At 35.8% G+C, this 14,901-nt stretch overlaps 1 protein-coding gene across 13 annotated transcripts; it reads left to right on the top strand.

Annotated features, from left to right (window-relative positions):
* Nucleotides 1-318: 318 nt before the first annotated feature.
* Nucleotides 319-10,525, top strand: LOC103714574. Of its 13 annotated transcripts, XR_005508186.1 has the most exons (6): nucleotides 319-460; nucleotides 524-637; nucleotides 820-887; nucleotides 5,510-5,667; nucleotides 9,159-9,329; nucleotides 9,973-10,525. XR_005508186.1 is itself a non-coding variant. In XM_026807462.1 (4 exons), the coding sequence occupies exons 1-4, from the start codon at nucleotides 391-393 to the stop codon at nucleotides 9,976-9,978; spliced, it is 285 nt and encodes a 94-aa protein (XP_026663263.1). In that variant the 5' UTR covers nucleotides 319-390; the 3' UTR covers nucleotides 9,979-10,525. The 13 variants fall into 13 exon arrangements, 5 of the variants coding, with proteins under 5 accessions (XP_026663263.1, XP_026663261.1, XP_026663262.1 ...); XR_005508185.1 differs by having other exon boundaries at nucleotides 5,524-5,667; nucleotides 9,159-10,525; XR_005508183.1 differs by having other exon boundaries at nucleotides 5,510-5,623; nucleotides 9,159-10,525.
* The last annotated feature ends 4,376 nt before the right edge of the window (nucleotides 10,526-14,901 follow it).

Genomic DNA, 14,901 nt, shown 5'->3' with positions numbered 1-14,901 from the left:
AGTACTTTTGGCATGTTTGGTTGACCATGAGAAAGTGACAGATTTACAAAGTACTTATGTTTGGTTAACGATCCACTTTTCTGAAAAAATTATGTATAATTCCTACTATACTCTTAATAAAAATTAGGTATTTAATGCCTTTTTAATGCTGAAGGATTTTTTTGGGAAAAAATAAAATAGAATGATTTCCGTCAGGAAATAATTTTTTTATGTTTTTCATGAAAAAAATTTTTATATAAAATATGAAAATAAAATATAGCTTTTTCGAGGCCCGAAAGCGTTTTAACGGTATCATGTTAGGTCACCGCCTTAAGCCAGCTATAAGTATCCATCTCCCCACGACGACGATGGCCCGCTCTGCCCTCTTGAAATCTCTCCGACCTGTCTCCTATGCCCGCTCTTCCCCTCATGGTAGAAGTCCTCGCTAGGGTTCAGCAGATGCCCCCGTTGTCCCGCCAAGGTAAGTAAGCTTCGATCCTTATGCTCCCTTCTTTTCTAGGTCGACTGATCTCTTTCTTGAAAGGTCTTGATTTCGTCGCCAGAAAGAGGTCTCCATTTCTTGCGTCTTACGGAAAGATTGGGTTCTTGTTCATCTTCTTTGAGGCCTCATCTACGGGTGAACGGTGCAAGAACGACGGTAAACTCCTTCTTGATCTCCTATTTCCTCTTTTTCTCTTCTTTTGTTTTGTTTTTATTCTTGATCTAGTCTACGGTTCTTGCGAACTGTTTCATAATTCTGAGATCGGTTCGGGTTCCACGCTCATAAAATCATTTTCCTTTTCTTTCCACGGTTTCTTCCCTTTCTTCGAGAGATCCAAGACTCCTGAGCAAAGAAGCCTTATCGGTGTCACCTCATGTAGGAGCAAGCTACCGATGAATGATTCTTGGTATGGGCTCTCTTTCTTCTTTCCTTCTTTTCCTTGGATTTGCCTGGGATGGTTATAGCATGAGAAAATCTGAGAGGTTTTTGAGATTCTTTCTGGTTTCAACGTCAGAAAGCCAGACGTAAGTCTTCTTTGCATCAAGATGCGAGATACCGGGGTTCAGATCCTAGAAAACCATATCTTTTTCTTCGATTTTGCTAGATGTGAGATATCTGAGATCCGTTCAGGGTATAACCATGGTACTCAGTTTTAACGATTAGTTATCATATCCTTTCTTTTGAAGTTGGAAAAAACCTATTTTCTCCACACAAAAAAAGAAAATTTGAAATAAACGTAGTTTCTGTTTTGAACTAACGTTCTATAGTCTTTCTTTTCTAATTGTAATCTCATAGCAATGTTCTATAGTCAGTTTGACATTCTGGGCAATTGTGATTGCAAGTCTTCAACCAGGTATTAGCCTGTTCCCATCTATATGTTTCTGACATTAACTTCAAATCTTTGCTTCCATCTTTTTTTAGTTCCTAGCACGCCTTAACTAGTAGGAAGGTTGAGCAGCCATTACTGCTATTTGATTATTTGAGGGTTTCTGTAGAACATTTTCAATATGGTTAAACACCTTTAAAAGAAGGTGTTCTTAAAGTGTCTGGAGTTATGTTGGTTGAAATATTAAAACATTTATGTTTGCATATATTTTGTAGAGAAACATGTACACAAGGCATAATATCAATACATGAGAAAATTATTTCTAGTGGCTAATCAACTAGTGACTAAGAGATGGACTGAGAATAAATCTATAATTCTAAACTCACGTGAGCATGGAAACAAGCATAAGGGTCAAGATTATCCATGATAGCTTGTCCTTGAAGTAGGACTGCATGTTGACTGTTCTTAACTTGATTGTTGAATTTGTTTTTTAAGACTTGACTTCTTGCAAACTTATAACAGCTGAATTGCATTGTTATTAATGTGATCAAATATTTAACATCTTATTTTTCAATAACTATGTATTTTAATGTTATTATGTTTATATTTACAGTTTTCTTATGAGTTCCAATACCTTTTGGTGATAGTTTTGTCTTTCTTTATTTTTTTTGTAATTTAACTATCAGCTATTATATAAATTCTTAATGTTTATCTGTTTATTTTTTCATTGTGTGTATGTTTTGCTTTATGTTCTTTTACATTTTCTCTTCAATTGGTTTTGAGTTCATTAATTTCGTTGGTTATTTTTTTCTTATTTGATTATTTTTATTGTTGATTGCTCCTTTTTTTTGGCTTAATTATTAGATCATCCTTCTTAGTTGAGTGTGTATAATTTATTTCCAAATGATTTAGACTTGATAAGTGAGCTTCTTTCTTTGAATTTCTCTAGGATCGTTTGTATATTGAATGTTTGAAATTATAATGATAGTTTCAATTTTTCATATTCATTTTTTTGTGTGCTTGATGTGTAGTAAATCTTCTTCTTCATTTCTCATAAAGTGGTTCTCATCTTTTTCTCCCTCATCTTACTTCTAGCTTCATTCACTGTACATCTTTATTTTTTTAATTGAAGATTTCATTGACTATAAAAAAAGATTTCAAATTTTGTTGATATTCTTATTTTAATATTCGTTTGGAATTGTATGTATTTTTCCTTTTGTGTTTTTTTTACTTTATGATTACTTTAATTTTGTTGATTTATCTCTTTGGTTTTTTTCCTTCTATTTGAGTGTCTTTTTCCTTTTTTGCTTGATTTTTCTCTTCATAGATGCGCTTTATTGAATTTTAAATCATGTTCCATTTTCTAAGTTTTATTTTCAAATGATTTTGCTTTTTCAATCCCATAAAAGTGTTTTTCCCTTATTTTTAGTTTTTTTTAATAAAATCTTATACATCTAGGTTTTCTTTTAAAATCTTCTTATTGTGGGATTGATTCCTTCTCCTTAAATTTGCTTTACTGAATTATCAAACCATTTCCTTTGCCTAGAGTGTGCATTTCATTTCTATCAGGTGGTTTCTTTCGTTTTCTTTTAATACCTTCATTCCTTATACTTGATTTTTCTTTACATAACTTGATTCTTTTTTTGTTTATTGAAGATTTCAAATTTTATTTATTTTTTCATTTTGATTTTCAATTTATTCATTTTTCTTGATGTGTATATTTGCCTATTGCTTTCATGTCCTTTTATGTTTTGTTATCAGTTTCTTTAAGTCAATATATTTCTTTTTTAGTCTCTCTTATCTTAGTGGCTTTGGTAGCCTGTTCTCTGACATAGGATTGCAACTTCAGCAATTCTCAGCTTGATAGTTAATGCTCTTTTCTGTTTTCCCTTCTTACATACTTAAATAATCTGGTTTAAGTGATATTAACATTTTTAGATTTTGTGCTAGTTACCAATTTTGTTGGCTCTGGACATTGCATGTCATTTAAACTGCCAACAAAATATCATTGGCAATTTCCAGATTAGATAATTTGACTGTCTAAACATGTCCTCCACATGTATTAATTGTAGTAATTACATAATACATGCTCGAATGTCAACATTCCATCAGGTGTTGCTGTCAGTAGGCATTTATTTAACTTGATTGTGGGATGGAATAGACCAGTAGAATGATATGCAGAAAGCAATTTTACCAACTATCTGGTATTTTCTATTCAAGTGGTTTTCTTGTGTGGTGCATCTGTTTCCATATGCCTTAAATTATTATTATTATTATTTTAACTTGCTGGACACAAGCCCTGTTGGTAGGCAGAAAATTCTTTCCAAATCAGGATCCTGGAACTGCATCTGTATCTATATTTATATTCATCTAAATACAAATATAATTTTTTTCATTCGACTAACATCTGTATCTATATTTATATTCATCTAATATAAGAAATATGGATATTTATATATTGGTATTTGATCCATATTTGATCCGATTTCAGCCTTAACATAAGCGTTTTGAGTCAGTTTAGGTCATGCTCTCATATGTTTTCATTCAATAAATAAATAATAAAATTATTGGAGGAGCAAACTTACACCGCAAAAGGCCATGCATGTTCCCCCATCGAAAATAGATGTTTGTCGTCATCTCTCAATTCATCATGTTTGGCATGAAAATATAATAAGTAACAACCATCCATTTTCAAGATGAATGATATGTCGTCTATACAAACATGCATAACCAAGACACATGGAGCAAAGAATTAAAGCATGGAGAGTAACGCTATAGATTCCTAGTCACTTAGTAATCTGCTAGCTCGCTCTTTTTTTTCTTAGAGTGGCTATTTTGTACGGCCCTTGAGTATACACATCCTCTAGCATCAATCATACAAATATCTTGCAATCTCTAAAGCAACGATGCCGATGTCTCCCATAGCACCAATCCGATGTGACTGGCCACAAAGGATGCCATACAATCGGCTACATTGTTGCCCTCCCTATACATATGTCTAATCACACATGAGATGCAACTCGATATAAGTCTCTAGATATCTGCCAATAGTGAAAGGATGTATCCTGAATCCCGATACTCCATCCCTGCTCTGATCCATGAAGCGATTGTTCTAGAATCCCTTTCCAAAACTATGCCATCGGCCCACAAAACTACAATGGCATGAGTAAGGCCGTCCCATGCGACTCTTAGCTCGATGAGTAGCCTAGACGTGTCATACAATAGGCAGCCCCTCACCGAAGTTAACCCAGAGGAAGTTATAGGTTTTGGACCCCAGATTTTCCCACCTATCAAGATCCTCTCCAAACTGGCGACCCAGATGAAATATGAAGCATCAATCATGGCTCTCATCACAACCACCAAGGGGCCCTCCGCTGCACTCTCAAACAATCTTATGTTCTTAGCCATCCAAACCTGGTCCTCGATCTATGTATCTTCCCGCATTTATATGTAGGAAAATCTGAAGATTCCAAAACCTGATCGTGGTGGACAAGATGCAGGCTAAGATGAGAAGGCTAGATTGCTCTTTTGATATAGTGAGAAGATCAATATCATTGTTGCTAAGATGAGCCATAACATGTCAGCATCATACAAACTTTTCATCTGAGCCATGATATCAAATATTAATAAATAGAGTATAATCAATACTTCGATCCTTATTATCTTCTTATATAATCTAATATCATTCAAAATTCTGACAAATGTGTTATGAATTTCTAATTAATTACTTTTAAATTTCAAAATATTTTTTAATTAATAAATATTTAAATGTTATTTTTATATAGTAATTAAATTTGAGGTCACTATGTTTGTGGATATTTTATTATCTTCCTAGAATATTGAACAAGATCTCAAAATATCTCAAGCTTCTTTTATAGACTCCAATCTATTTTTCAACCAAAAAAATTCGTAACCTTGGTCCATTTCTTTCTCGAGCATTCACAAAGATTGCCGAGAACTCTAGGTTTAGAAAACTTAGAACCCTTGGGCATCTGAGTGGGATGGAGAGTTGATTATATCTTGTATGAAATGAATGTTTCCACGATAATGTGTTATATGTTTGTTAGCTAATTAACAATGATTGTATGCATTGTTTTAAACAATTGACTATGTTTTTGTCTTGCTCCTTTGAAATGCATGATATACTTATTTAGTGTTATATGTGCGTTGTTTTTTCCGACTAAATCCTCGTTGAGCTATAGCCGTTATCAAGCAGAGAAACGGAACCTCTACTTTTTGAAGGCATGGATGTGAGCTTTCATGGTTATTGGCATGAGAAGAACCATCATCTAAAATACAGGAAGGAGAATCAGATGGTAATCAAGGCATTAGCAATCTTCAATGGGCGAGCATATATGTGGTTAGTCTTGCAAGGGATAATATATATGTGAAAGTCCCACATTGATGATCTAAACTAGTAGATCAGATCTATTACTTCTAAATTACTTACATACAAAAAATCATATAATTTGGAGATCCCTAGTCAATGCATTAGATGGTTGAAAAATTGGATAGTCTGAATAATATCAATATATATATATATATATTTGATTACTTGATGCATATGCTAGGGATCTCCAAATCATATGATTTTGGGTAAGTAGTTTCAAGGTAGTAGATCATATCCAATAGCTTGGATTATTGATATGAGATTTTCATTGTTCGATTTAGATTTGATCGAATCCGAGTAGAGATCTGCTTGAGTATAGCCAAATTCAACTCCCTATAAAAATATATGTTTTTTGATTTTGCATACGGTGATTGCAACATGGTTCAACGGTTACTATGAAGATTTAGGAAACAAAAGTTTTACAGTAAGTCCTCTTTTAGTTCATTAATGATTTTTAAATTTAGTTTCTGTTTTCAGATTGCAAAATTAATTTAGCATCACTACATGAAATAGGACAGATGAAAATTTGACAGTATGTTCCTCTGCAGTTCCCTAATCATGTTTAGATACACCATTGTATATAAACTCCAATAATCGGCCATTGAACTTAATTGAGAACACTAGGTTAATGACCACATTTATTGTTGAATTCTGAAGAATGCAAGTTTTATATAACCTAGGCATCAACAATTCGATTGAACATGGTGAAGGACACTCAAACCATGATGAAAGTTTGTGTGAATATTTTTAATATTTTAAGCATGCTGGGTATATAAATTCTGAGACCTACACCTTTTTTTTTCCCCCAAGATCTTTGTATAGACTCATCTAATGATTAAAATAGTTAAACATGAATTTTCTAGATAGGTCAAAGCCAAAACGTTGGGTTTGCCCAAAATTGAACCCAACCTTAGCCAGTGAGACTTGATCTAACTCAATCCAAATCTTAATTAAATGAACTTTTTTTCTCTTGTTTTTTCTAGGTTAATTAAAAAATCAACTTTTGTTCATAACTTGAGGAAAATCATAAGGTAAAGTTAGGTGGATCTAAAAGTTTTGGTCCACCCTCTTCTTTCTCCAATCTCCACAGGTCAATCTTTAAGCCCCATTGACTAGCATTCAACCAACTGCTCGGTTTATCAGGTTTGCGTATTTGTTAAAAAACTGATTCAATGGAACTTGTGGACTACTTGGGTGTCCCATATCATTGGCTGTAAATTGAAACATGTGGTTGCAGTATCTACACTAGAATCTTGATAGAGCTTCATTAACAACTATTAATATGTTATTTGTAACTTAACTGATGGATTGCATTTTGGATCTATTGATCAACATGAGCCAATTTGATGTCTATACAAGACATAGTTGAATACTATCTCATCTACAACTCCCTCCAGCATGCACCAAGCGTGCTTGTTCGCAAGAATACAAGAACCAGCTCATGCCCTAACTTAATTGTTCCAATTTGAATAATAGCACCCGTTGGGATTTGGTTTATTAAATCCACTCAATGGGTAAAATGTTATAAAGGTTATGGATATGCCTTGAATCCGACCTTTGCTAATCTAACGGGCCGATGGAAGCTTGCCATGTGGCCTCCATTAAAGACTCCATGTTACAGTTCATCTTTCTAGGGGTATCTTGAGGTACAAATATTTTTACACTCTCTTACTTTCTCTCAAGCCTCACTTGTTTTCCAAAATATTTTTCTGACTTAGGCATCGGTGGATTCCCGCCAAACAAAATCCGGCAATCTTCGGTGTTTTTTTTTTTGTCTATTTTTAGGTCAGAATGACAGCTCCAAGCAGATATGTTAATCCAAGCAAACTAGTCTGAATACCCTAAGTAGAACTAGCTAGTCACCATTCATCCGCGCATTCAGTTCAATCGGTCGGATTTTGGCGGAGCAGTTATAATTGAGAAATCAAAAATATGTTACAATTGATGATAGTAGTTCAATCCCCACTTTACATGTTACGACCTTGCAAGCCAAGCATACATACCTCAAAGTCAACAAATGTAATAGATGGCTCCTAGGCAAAGGTCCCTCATGGCTCACACAGAATGACTTGTACTTGGGCTAGTGGCTAATTATACTCCTCAAGCTACCTGGTTGTGTATCATCGAACCCAAACCCTATCCCCATTTTCCAAATAAGATCAGAGGCCATTGGTTGCAGTAGAGACATCTGCACTCATCGTCCAGTGCCTCGCTGCCCGAGAGATCACGCCATCTCCATGGCCAAATATGATGAACTAAATAAGCTTTGCTCTGAACTTCCCTGTGACAAAATTAATTATAATGATCTAATTATGGTTTTCCTGTATAGGTGAAAGATGATCGAGAGGTTCTTATGACTAGATCCAGAAAGCTTCTCGTGGCAATAATTGAAGCCACAGACGATTAGATGAGTGGCAATGATGATTTGTTGTACTGTGGCTTTGTGATCCATGCTGCCTTCTTAGAAGCCATGTTTGACGATGCATGCACTTTGTAGAGATGAGAATTAATTATAATGATCTAATTATAGATCTCTACCAAAACAATTATTTTGACACCTATAATAGTTGTCATGGCTGATGTTTGCTCGATGTTCGTGAAATTATTTAGGGCAGCATTTGGCATGGTTTCCTATCTCTAGCTTTCTTTTTTTTAAAAAAAATAAAATTTATTATTATTATTATTTTGGCAAAAATTGAAAACTTCAAACTTGTTTGGTAATGAATATGACGATAGAATGGAGATAATAATGATCGTGGAAACCAACTTTACTAAAAAATTATTCTACCCGAGTTTCTGATCTCGTTTGGTTAGCAAGAATAGGAGGAAAGAAAATATGGTCAACGAGAAAAATTTAAGAAATGCCTCGTATTTATATTTAGTTGAAGTTTTCAATAGAAAGAAATGGAAAAGTAGTTTTTTTTTGAAAATAAAATTTTTATATTTATAGAAGAAAAACTCATATAGCACATTGGGAAAGCCCAATAGTTTTCTCTTGGGATATTTTTTTCTTTTTAAAAATGCTCTTATGCTTTTTAAGTAAAATAAGATAAGTTCTTTTTCTAGATTATAAATATTTTACACAACTTTCCAAAAAAAAGTTAATGCTCAACCAAACATAAGCCATTTTGAAATGTGTCGCTTTCCGATAATTAATCAAACATGCAAAAACCATTTTTTCAAGCATAATATATTTAGACATAATGTATCTGTGTTCTGTATACCCCTAAGGTAATTCTGGCTATGCAGTCTTCAATGCAACTTTCTTACACCGAAAGTGTATTCGCATAATCACATCACACTACTGTTACTATCATCATCATCCTCATCATGTCGTCATCATCATATTGTTGTTGTTGTTGTTATATTATTAGTGATTGTTGGCAAAAAACAATTCACATTAGGTTATCACTGTATTTACTATTTCATTCTATCCTTTGTGGAACTTGATTTGGCACAAGGATCGAATCCCGAGACATGCTTTCACTGCTTAGAAGGTTCTTATGGCTAAGTCACTCACTCAGACCGAACTTCAGCACCGAGGATTCCAGCTTGTCTCTTACTGCTCCCTGTGTTGGGAAGATCTGCTATATCTGGGAGAGTGTCTTGATTCTTTAGGGTCACATTCCGTGGTATCATATCTCAACCCCCTTTCGTCATGGTTTGAAATCGGTCTTTCACTACATATGAATTTTCTGCTGCTATATTTTTCCCAGATGTCAACTTGCCACCAACATGTTTGAACTTGTTACTAATATATTTGAAGTTACTTGGTAGCAGGCATAGAATGCAGGGCCTGCTAAAAAGGCGACTTATTTAAGATGAATCCTTCATTTCCTTTTGGTTCACTTGCTCATTGGGAAATCATTTAATCAAAGGACCTCCAGTTAACAGGGGCTTCAACTTAATGAGTCAATGTTGTTGACATTTAACAATCAGGCTTCCCTCTATGATGATCCAGCAGAAGTCCATTGATCAGAAAATTATATTGATCATCTAATTCTTGGGCTGTGGCCTGTTGAACCAATGGATTGATTTAGGGATAATGTATAACAATTTAGAATCATGTTTCCTCTTACATTGTATTTCTTGTATAAGCCCTAAACTTTGTTAATCAATCCTTAAAACATGGATTGCTTTAGGGATAGTGTATAACAATCTAGAATTATGTTTCATCTTACGTTGTATTTCTTGTATAAGCCCTAAACTTTGTTGACTATCCTTAAAACATCATATTCTTAAAATTGAAGTTGGTTTTTCTTTATGTTTATGCAGGATTAACATTTTGGCATTGTCCCACTGGAAGCAATGGCAGCCTGTAATTGCATGCAACAGCAGGGGGCCTGTAGAGACAATTAAACATGGAGTTACTGAGTTCTCTGCGATTCCACCTGGAATTCTTGCGGGCTATGTCCAGGCTTGTCACTGTTCCTGAGATGGCAGTAAGGATGAGTAAGGAGGCATGGAACCATGTCAAATAGAAGTTCTCTACCAAGACCTTTGGAGAACAGCTAAACATTACGTCCTTGATGCTTTGCATCAGAGAATAGAGTAAGCAAGAATTGGAGTACCATTTGGAAATGGAACCATCCATGATTTGAACTCAGTTTGCTTTGTTGAAGATGGTCCAGCTCAGTGCAATTACTTTGTCACCCTAATTTCGCTAGTGTTACTTTCTTGCGATCCAATTCATACGATTTTAATGCTGATATTTTCTTTGGGTATGTGATCTCTGAAATGTTCGAATAAGGGCAAAGTGAACAATCATCATTGACATGAACATTGCGTCCCTTCAGAAAGTGCTATACGAACATCACATTCTCATTTACTTTGGTTCCTAATCTTTCTACTTTTATGATAATTCACATGCCATGTTTACTTATAAAAGCCGAATTTTTTTGGGATATTTTAAACTTGAATATAGCACTCTCAACCCTCTGCTGCATATGGAACTGCAGATTTACATATGGATACTGATGGGCTGAGATAATTCCAGCATGTCAAAATACGGGATATGTGCGAATTGAATGCCAAAGCAAGACATTTGCTGTTCTTTCTTTCAAGTTGATAGCATTCTTATGCATCACTGGATATTGTTCATTCCATCAGTCACAGTTATAATTGGGGGTCTTTTTGTGCATGGTGTTTCCTTGTGGCACAGGCATGTAGTTTTGGGCTGTTGCTTTCTAATTTGATCAGCTACACTGGAGCCTTGATGGTTATGCTTCTCGCAACTTTGTCTCTGCGGTGCACTGTATTGAATTAATTACCTGATGAGAAAATTTAGTTGGTATACTGGTCATTTCACTTTTGACACTGTTGAATGCAACTGTAATTAATGTTCAGATGCCAGCACTGGGACTTGTTCATCCAACTTGGACGCCTTCGTCCATTTAATCCATAAAGAAGATCATCTTCAATCTCTGTATTAGGAGGGGATCTCACAACAGAAGATCCCAAACTATGAATGACTTAACAATGATCAACGATGGTCCCAAGGAAGCTTAGCCTACTATGATCAATGCAGTCCACTTGGTTATGGTCCCTCTGTGCAGTGCCTAACTGATAAAAATGGTCCGGGTCAGTCTTCACATGATGAATTTAAGATATTCTATTAGACAACTCATGCCAGCACAAAGAGTAGCTTATTGCTTTCTATTCAAATAGTAGGTGAAGGTGCTGAGAAGTAACTCTCTGTTGGATAGCTCACATGCAAGCTGCAGTAGAAAGGCATGCCCATTTACTGTAGAAAGCTGCAAAATTGTTCTATTTCATGCTTGCAGTATCCTATTGTGGTCTGTCTATCACATCACACTACCCATTTACTCAGTACTGGGAAAAGTATTCTCATAATCACATCACACTGCTGCTGCTGCTGCTGCTATCATCCTCATCATGATCATCATTATTGTTTTTGTTGTTGTTAGTGATTGCCGGCAAAAAACAATTTACATTAGATTATCACTGCATTTACAATTTTATTTTATCCTTTGTTGGGAAGCTCTTCTATGTTTGGGAGAGTGTCTTGATTCATTAGGGTCACGTTCTGTGGTACCATATCCCAACCCCCTGTCGTCATGGATTGAAATCGGTCTTTCACTACATATGAATTTTCTGCTGCTATGTTTTTCCCAGATGTCAATGAACTTGTTACTAATATATTTGAAGTTGCCTGGTAGCAGGTATATAATGTTAGCCTTACTAAAAAGGCAACTTATTTAAGATGAATCCTTCACTTCCTTTTGGTTCACTTGCTCATTGGGACATCACTTGATCAAAGGACCACCAATTAGCAGGAACTTCAACTTAATGAGTCAATTTTGTTAATATTTAACAATTAGGCTTCTCTCTATGACAACCCAGAAGAAGTCCATTGATCAGACAATAATATTTGGCCATTTAATTCTTGGGCTGTGGCCTGTTGAACTGATGGATTTCTTTAGGGATAATTTATGACAATCTAGAATTACGTTTCCTCTTACGTTGTATTTCTTGTATAAGCCCTAAACTTTGCTGTTCAATCCTTAAAACATCAAATCCTTAAAATAGAAGTTGGCCTTTTCTTTATACTTATGCAGGATTAACACTTTGCATTGTTCAACTGGAAGCAATGGCAGCACAGAAGCCTGTAATTGCATGCAAGAGCGGGGGGCCTGTAGAGACAATTAAACATGGAGTTAACTGGGTTTCTTACGATCCCACCCCACTGGAATTCTTGCAGGCTATGTCCAGGCTTGTCACTGATCCTGAGATGGCAGTAAGGATGGGTAAGGAGGCATGGAACCATGTCAAACAGAAGTTCTCTACCAAGACCTTTGAAGAACAGCTAAACATTACGTCCTTGATGCTTTCCATCAGAGAATAGAGTAAGCAAGAATTGGAGTACCATTTGGAAATGGAACAATCCATGATTTGAACTCAGTTTGCTTTGTTGAAGATGGTCGAGCTCAGTGCAATTACTTTGTCACCCTAATTTTGCAAGTGTTACTTTCTTACGATCCAATTCATTCTATTTTAATGCCGATATTTTCTTTGGGTATGTGATCTCTGAAATGTTGGTATAAGAGCAAAGTGAACAATCATCATTGACATGAACATTGCATCCCTTCAGAAAGTGCCATACGAACATCACATTCTCATTTACTTTGGTTCTTAATCTTTCTACTTTTATGATAATTCACATGCCATGTTTACTTATAAAAGCCGTTTTTTTGGGGGATATTTTAAACTTGAATATAGCACTCTCAACCCTCTGCTGTATATGGAACTGCAGATTTACATATGGATACTAATGGGCTGAGATAATTCCAGCATGTCAAAATACTGGATATGTGCGAATTGGATGCCAAAGCAAGACATTTGCTGTTCTCTCTTTCAAGTTGATAGCATTCTTATGCATCACTGGATATTGTTCATTCCATCGGTCACAGTTATAACTGGGGGTCTTTTTGTGCATGGTGTTTCCTTGTGGCACAGGCATGTAGTTTTGGGCTGTTACTTTCTAATTTGATCAGCTACACTGGAGCCTTGATAGTTATGCTTCTCGCAACTTCGTCTCTGCTGTGCACTGTATTGAATTAATTACCTGATGAGAAAATTTAGTTGGTATACTGGTCATTTCACTTTTGACACTGTTGAATGCAACTGTAATTAATGTTCAGATGCCAGCACTGGGATATGTTCATCCTACTTGGACGACGCCTTCCATTTTATCCATGAAGAAGACCATTTTCCATCTCTGTTTTAGGAGGGGGATCTCACAACAGCAGATCCCAAACTATGAATGACTTAACAATGATCAAAGATGGTCCCATCAAGGAAGCTTAGCCTACTATGGTCAATACAGTCTACCTGGTTATGGTCCCTCTGTGCAGTGCCTAACTGATAAAATATGGTCCGGGTCCGTCTTCACATGATGAATTTAAGATATTCTATTAGACCACTCATGCCAGCACTAGAAGTCTCGAATTGCTTTCAAAGGTGCTGACAGGTAACTCTCAGCTGGATAGCTCTCATGCAAGCTGAAGTAAAAAGGGATGCCCATATACTGTAGAAAGCTGCAGAACTGTTCTATTTCATGCTTGCAGTATCCTATTGTGGTGTGTCTATGGGCATGCCTGTGAAGAAGTTAGCTTCTCATGTGGTTTCTGAGTTTTGGGGTGAAATTTAGTGATGCCATGGAATCACACTTCTCCGTTAGTGGTGAGTGTTTTCCACCCTAATGTGCCATCAATGGAAATAATATTCATGATAGTGGTGAGTATTTCCACCCTTTTTTTATGCGAGAGATCAAAAAAGGAGACACATCTATGCAATTTTTTTAGATCTAAATATTTGGCAGTGTATCATCTAAGACTTGAACGACTGCTAGATAGAGAGAAGTGTTAACAAAAAGTAGGAGAGATTTACTGGAACTCAGGTTATATTAGATGGATCTGAATCATCCAAGAATCAACTCTATAATTGTTGCCTGCTAAATAGAGGAGAGTGACTTTTTGGGCACAATCATGAATATCTAGCATATATTAGGAGGGCAGGTCCATTCAGAACTTTTAGGGCCCATTTAGATATTTTTACAGGATGGGGCTAGAAAATTCTATAAAAATCAAATCTGTTGGTCTATCTAGCTCACATATTTTAAGGACCTGTCTATATCCCAGTTTTTTGGGCTGAGCAAATAAAAAAGATCCGTGAAGATCTTTTCCTTTTTTTTTTGTTTTCACAAAATTGGGTTGGAAGATATTTAGTTGATGGAGATATACTTAAATGGAGGGTCTACTTAAAGAATCCTACATAATTTTTAGTCCAATTTTATACGAATGTCCAAAGATAGCCTTAATATCTTATTTATGGCGGCAGTCCGGCAAAATCCAATCATGTTACGTGCTAAGATATGCGTTCGGAGTGCACGGCATTTTCTTTTGCCTTCTAGGTGGGCTGCCCTGTAAACACCTTGCGGTTTCGGGCGTGAGAACAAGGCATTGAAGGCAGCACGTGCAAGCACCCCATGCGGTCAATGGCACGTGCCAATTATTTTAGCATCATTTTGATGTCAAAAATAAAATTGCAACTTATCCAGCGAATGCCAGTTTGGTACGCGCTTTCATGGCGCTGTCAATGGGAGCCCATTCTCTTGTCAACTGCCTCGGAATCCACACCCACAGTTAGCACGTGTCAGCCCGAGATGATGAACGAGTGGACTTC

Source organism: Phoenix dactylifera, chromosome 2 (genome assembly GCF_009389715.1).
Source record: "Phoenix dactylifera cultivar Barhee BC4 chromosome 2, palm_55x_up_171113_PBpolish2nd_filt_p, whole genome shotgun sequence".
Classification (NCBI taxonomy): Eukaryota; Viridiplantae; Streptophyta; class Magnoliopsida; order Arecales; family Arecaceae; genus Phoenix; species Phoenix dactylifera.
Note: the sequence above shows the minus strand (reverse complement) of the source record. Positions and strands in the feature narration are given on the sequence as shown.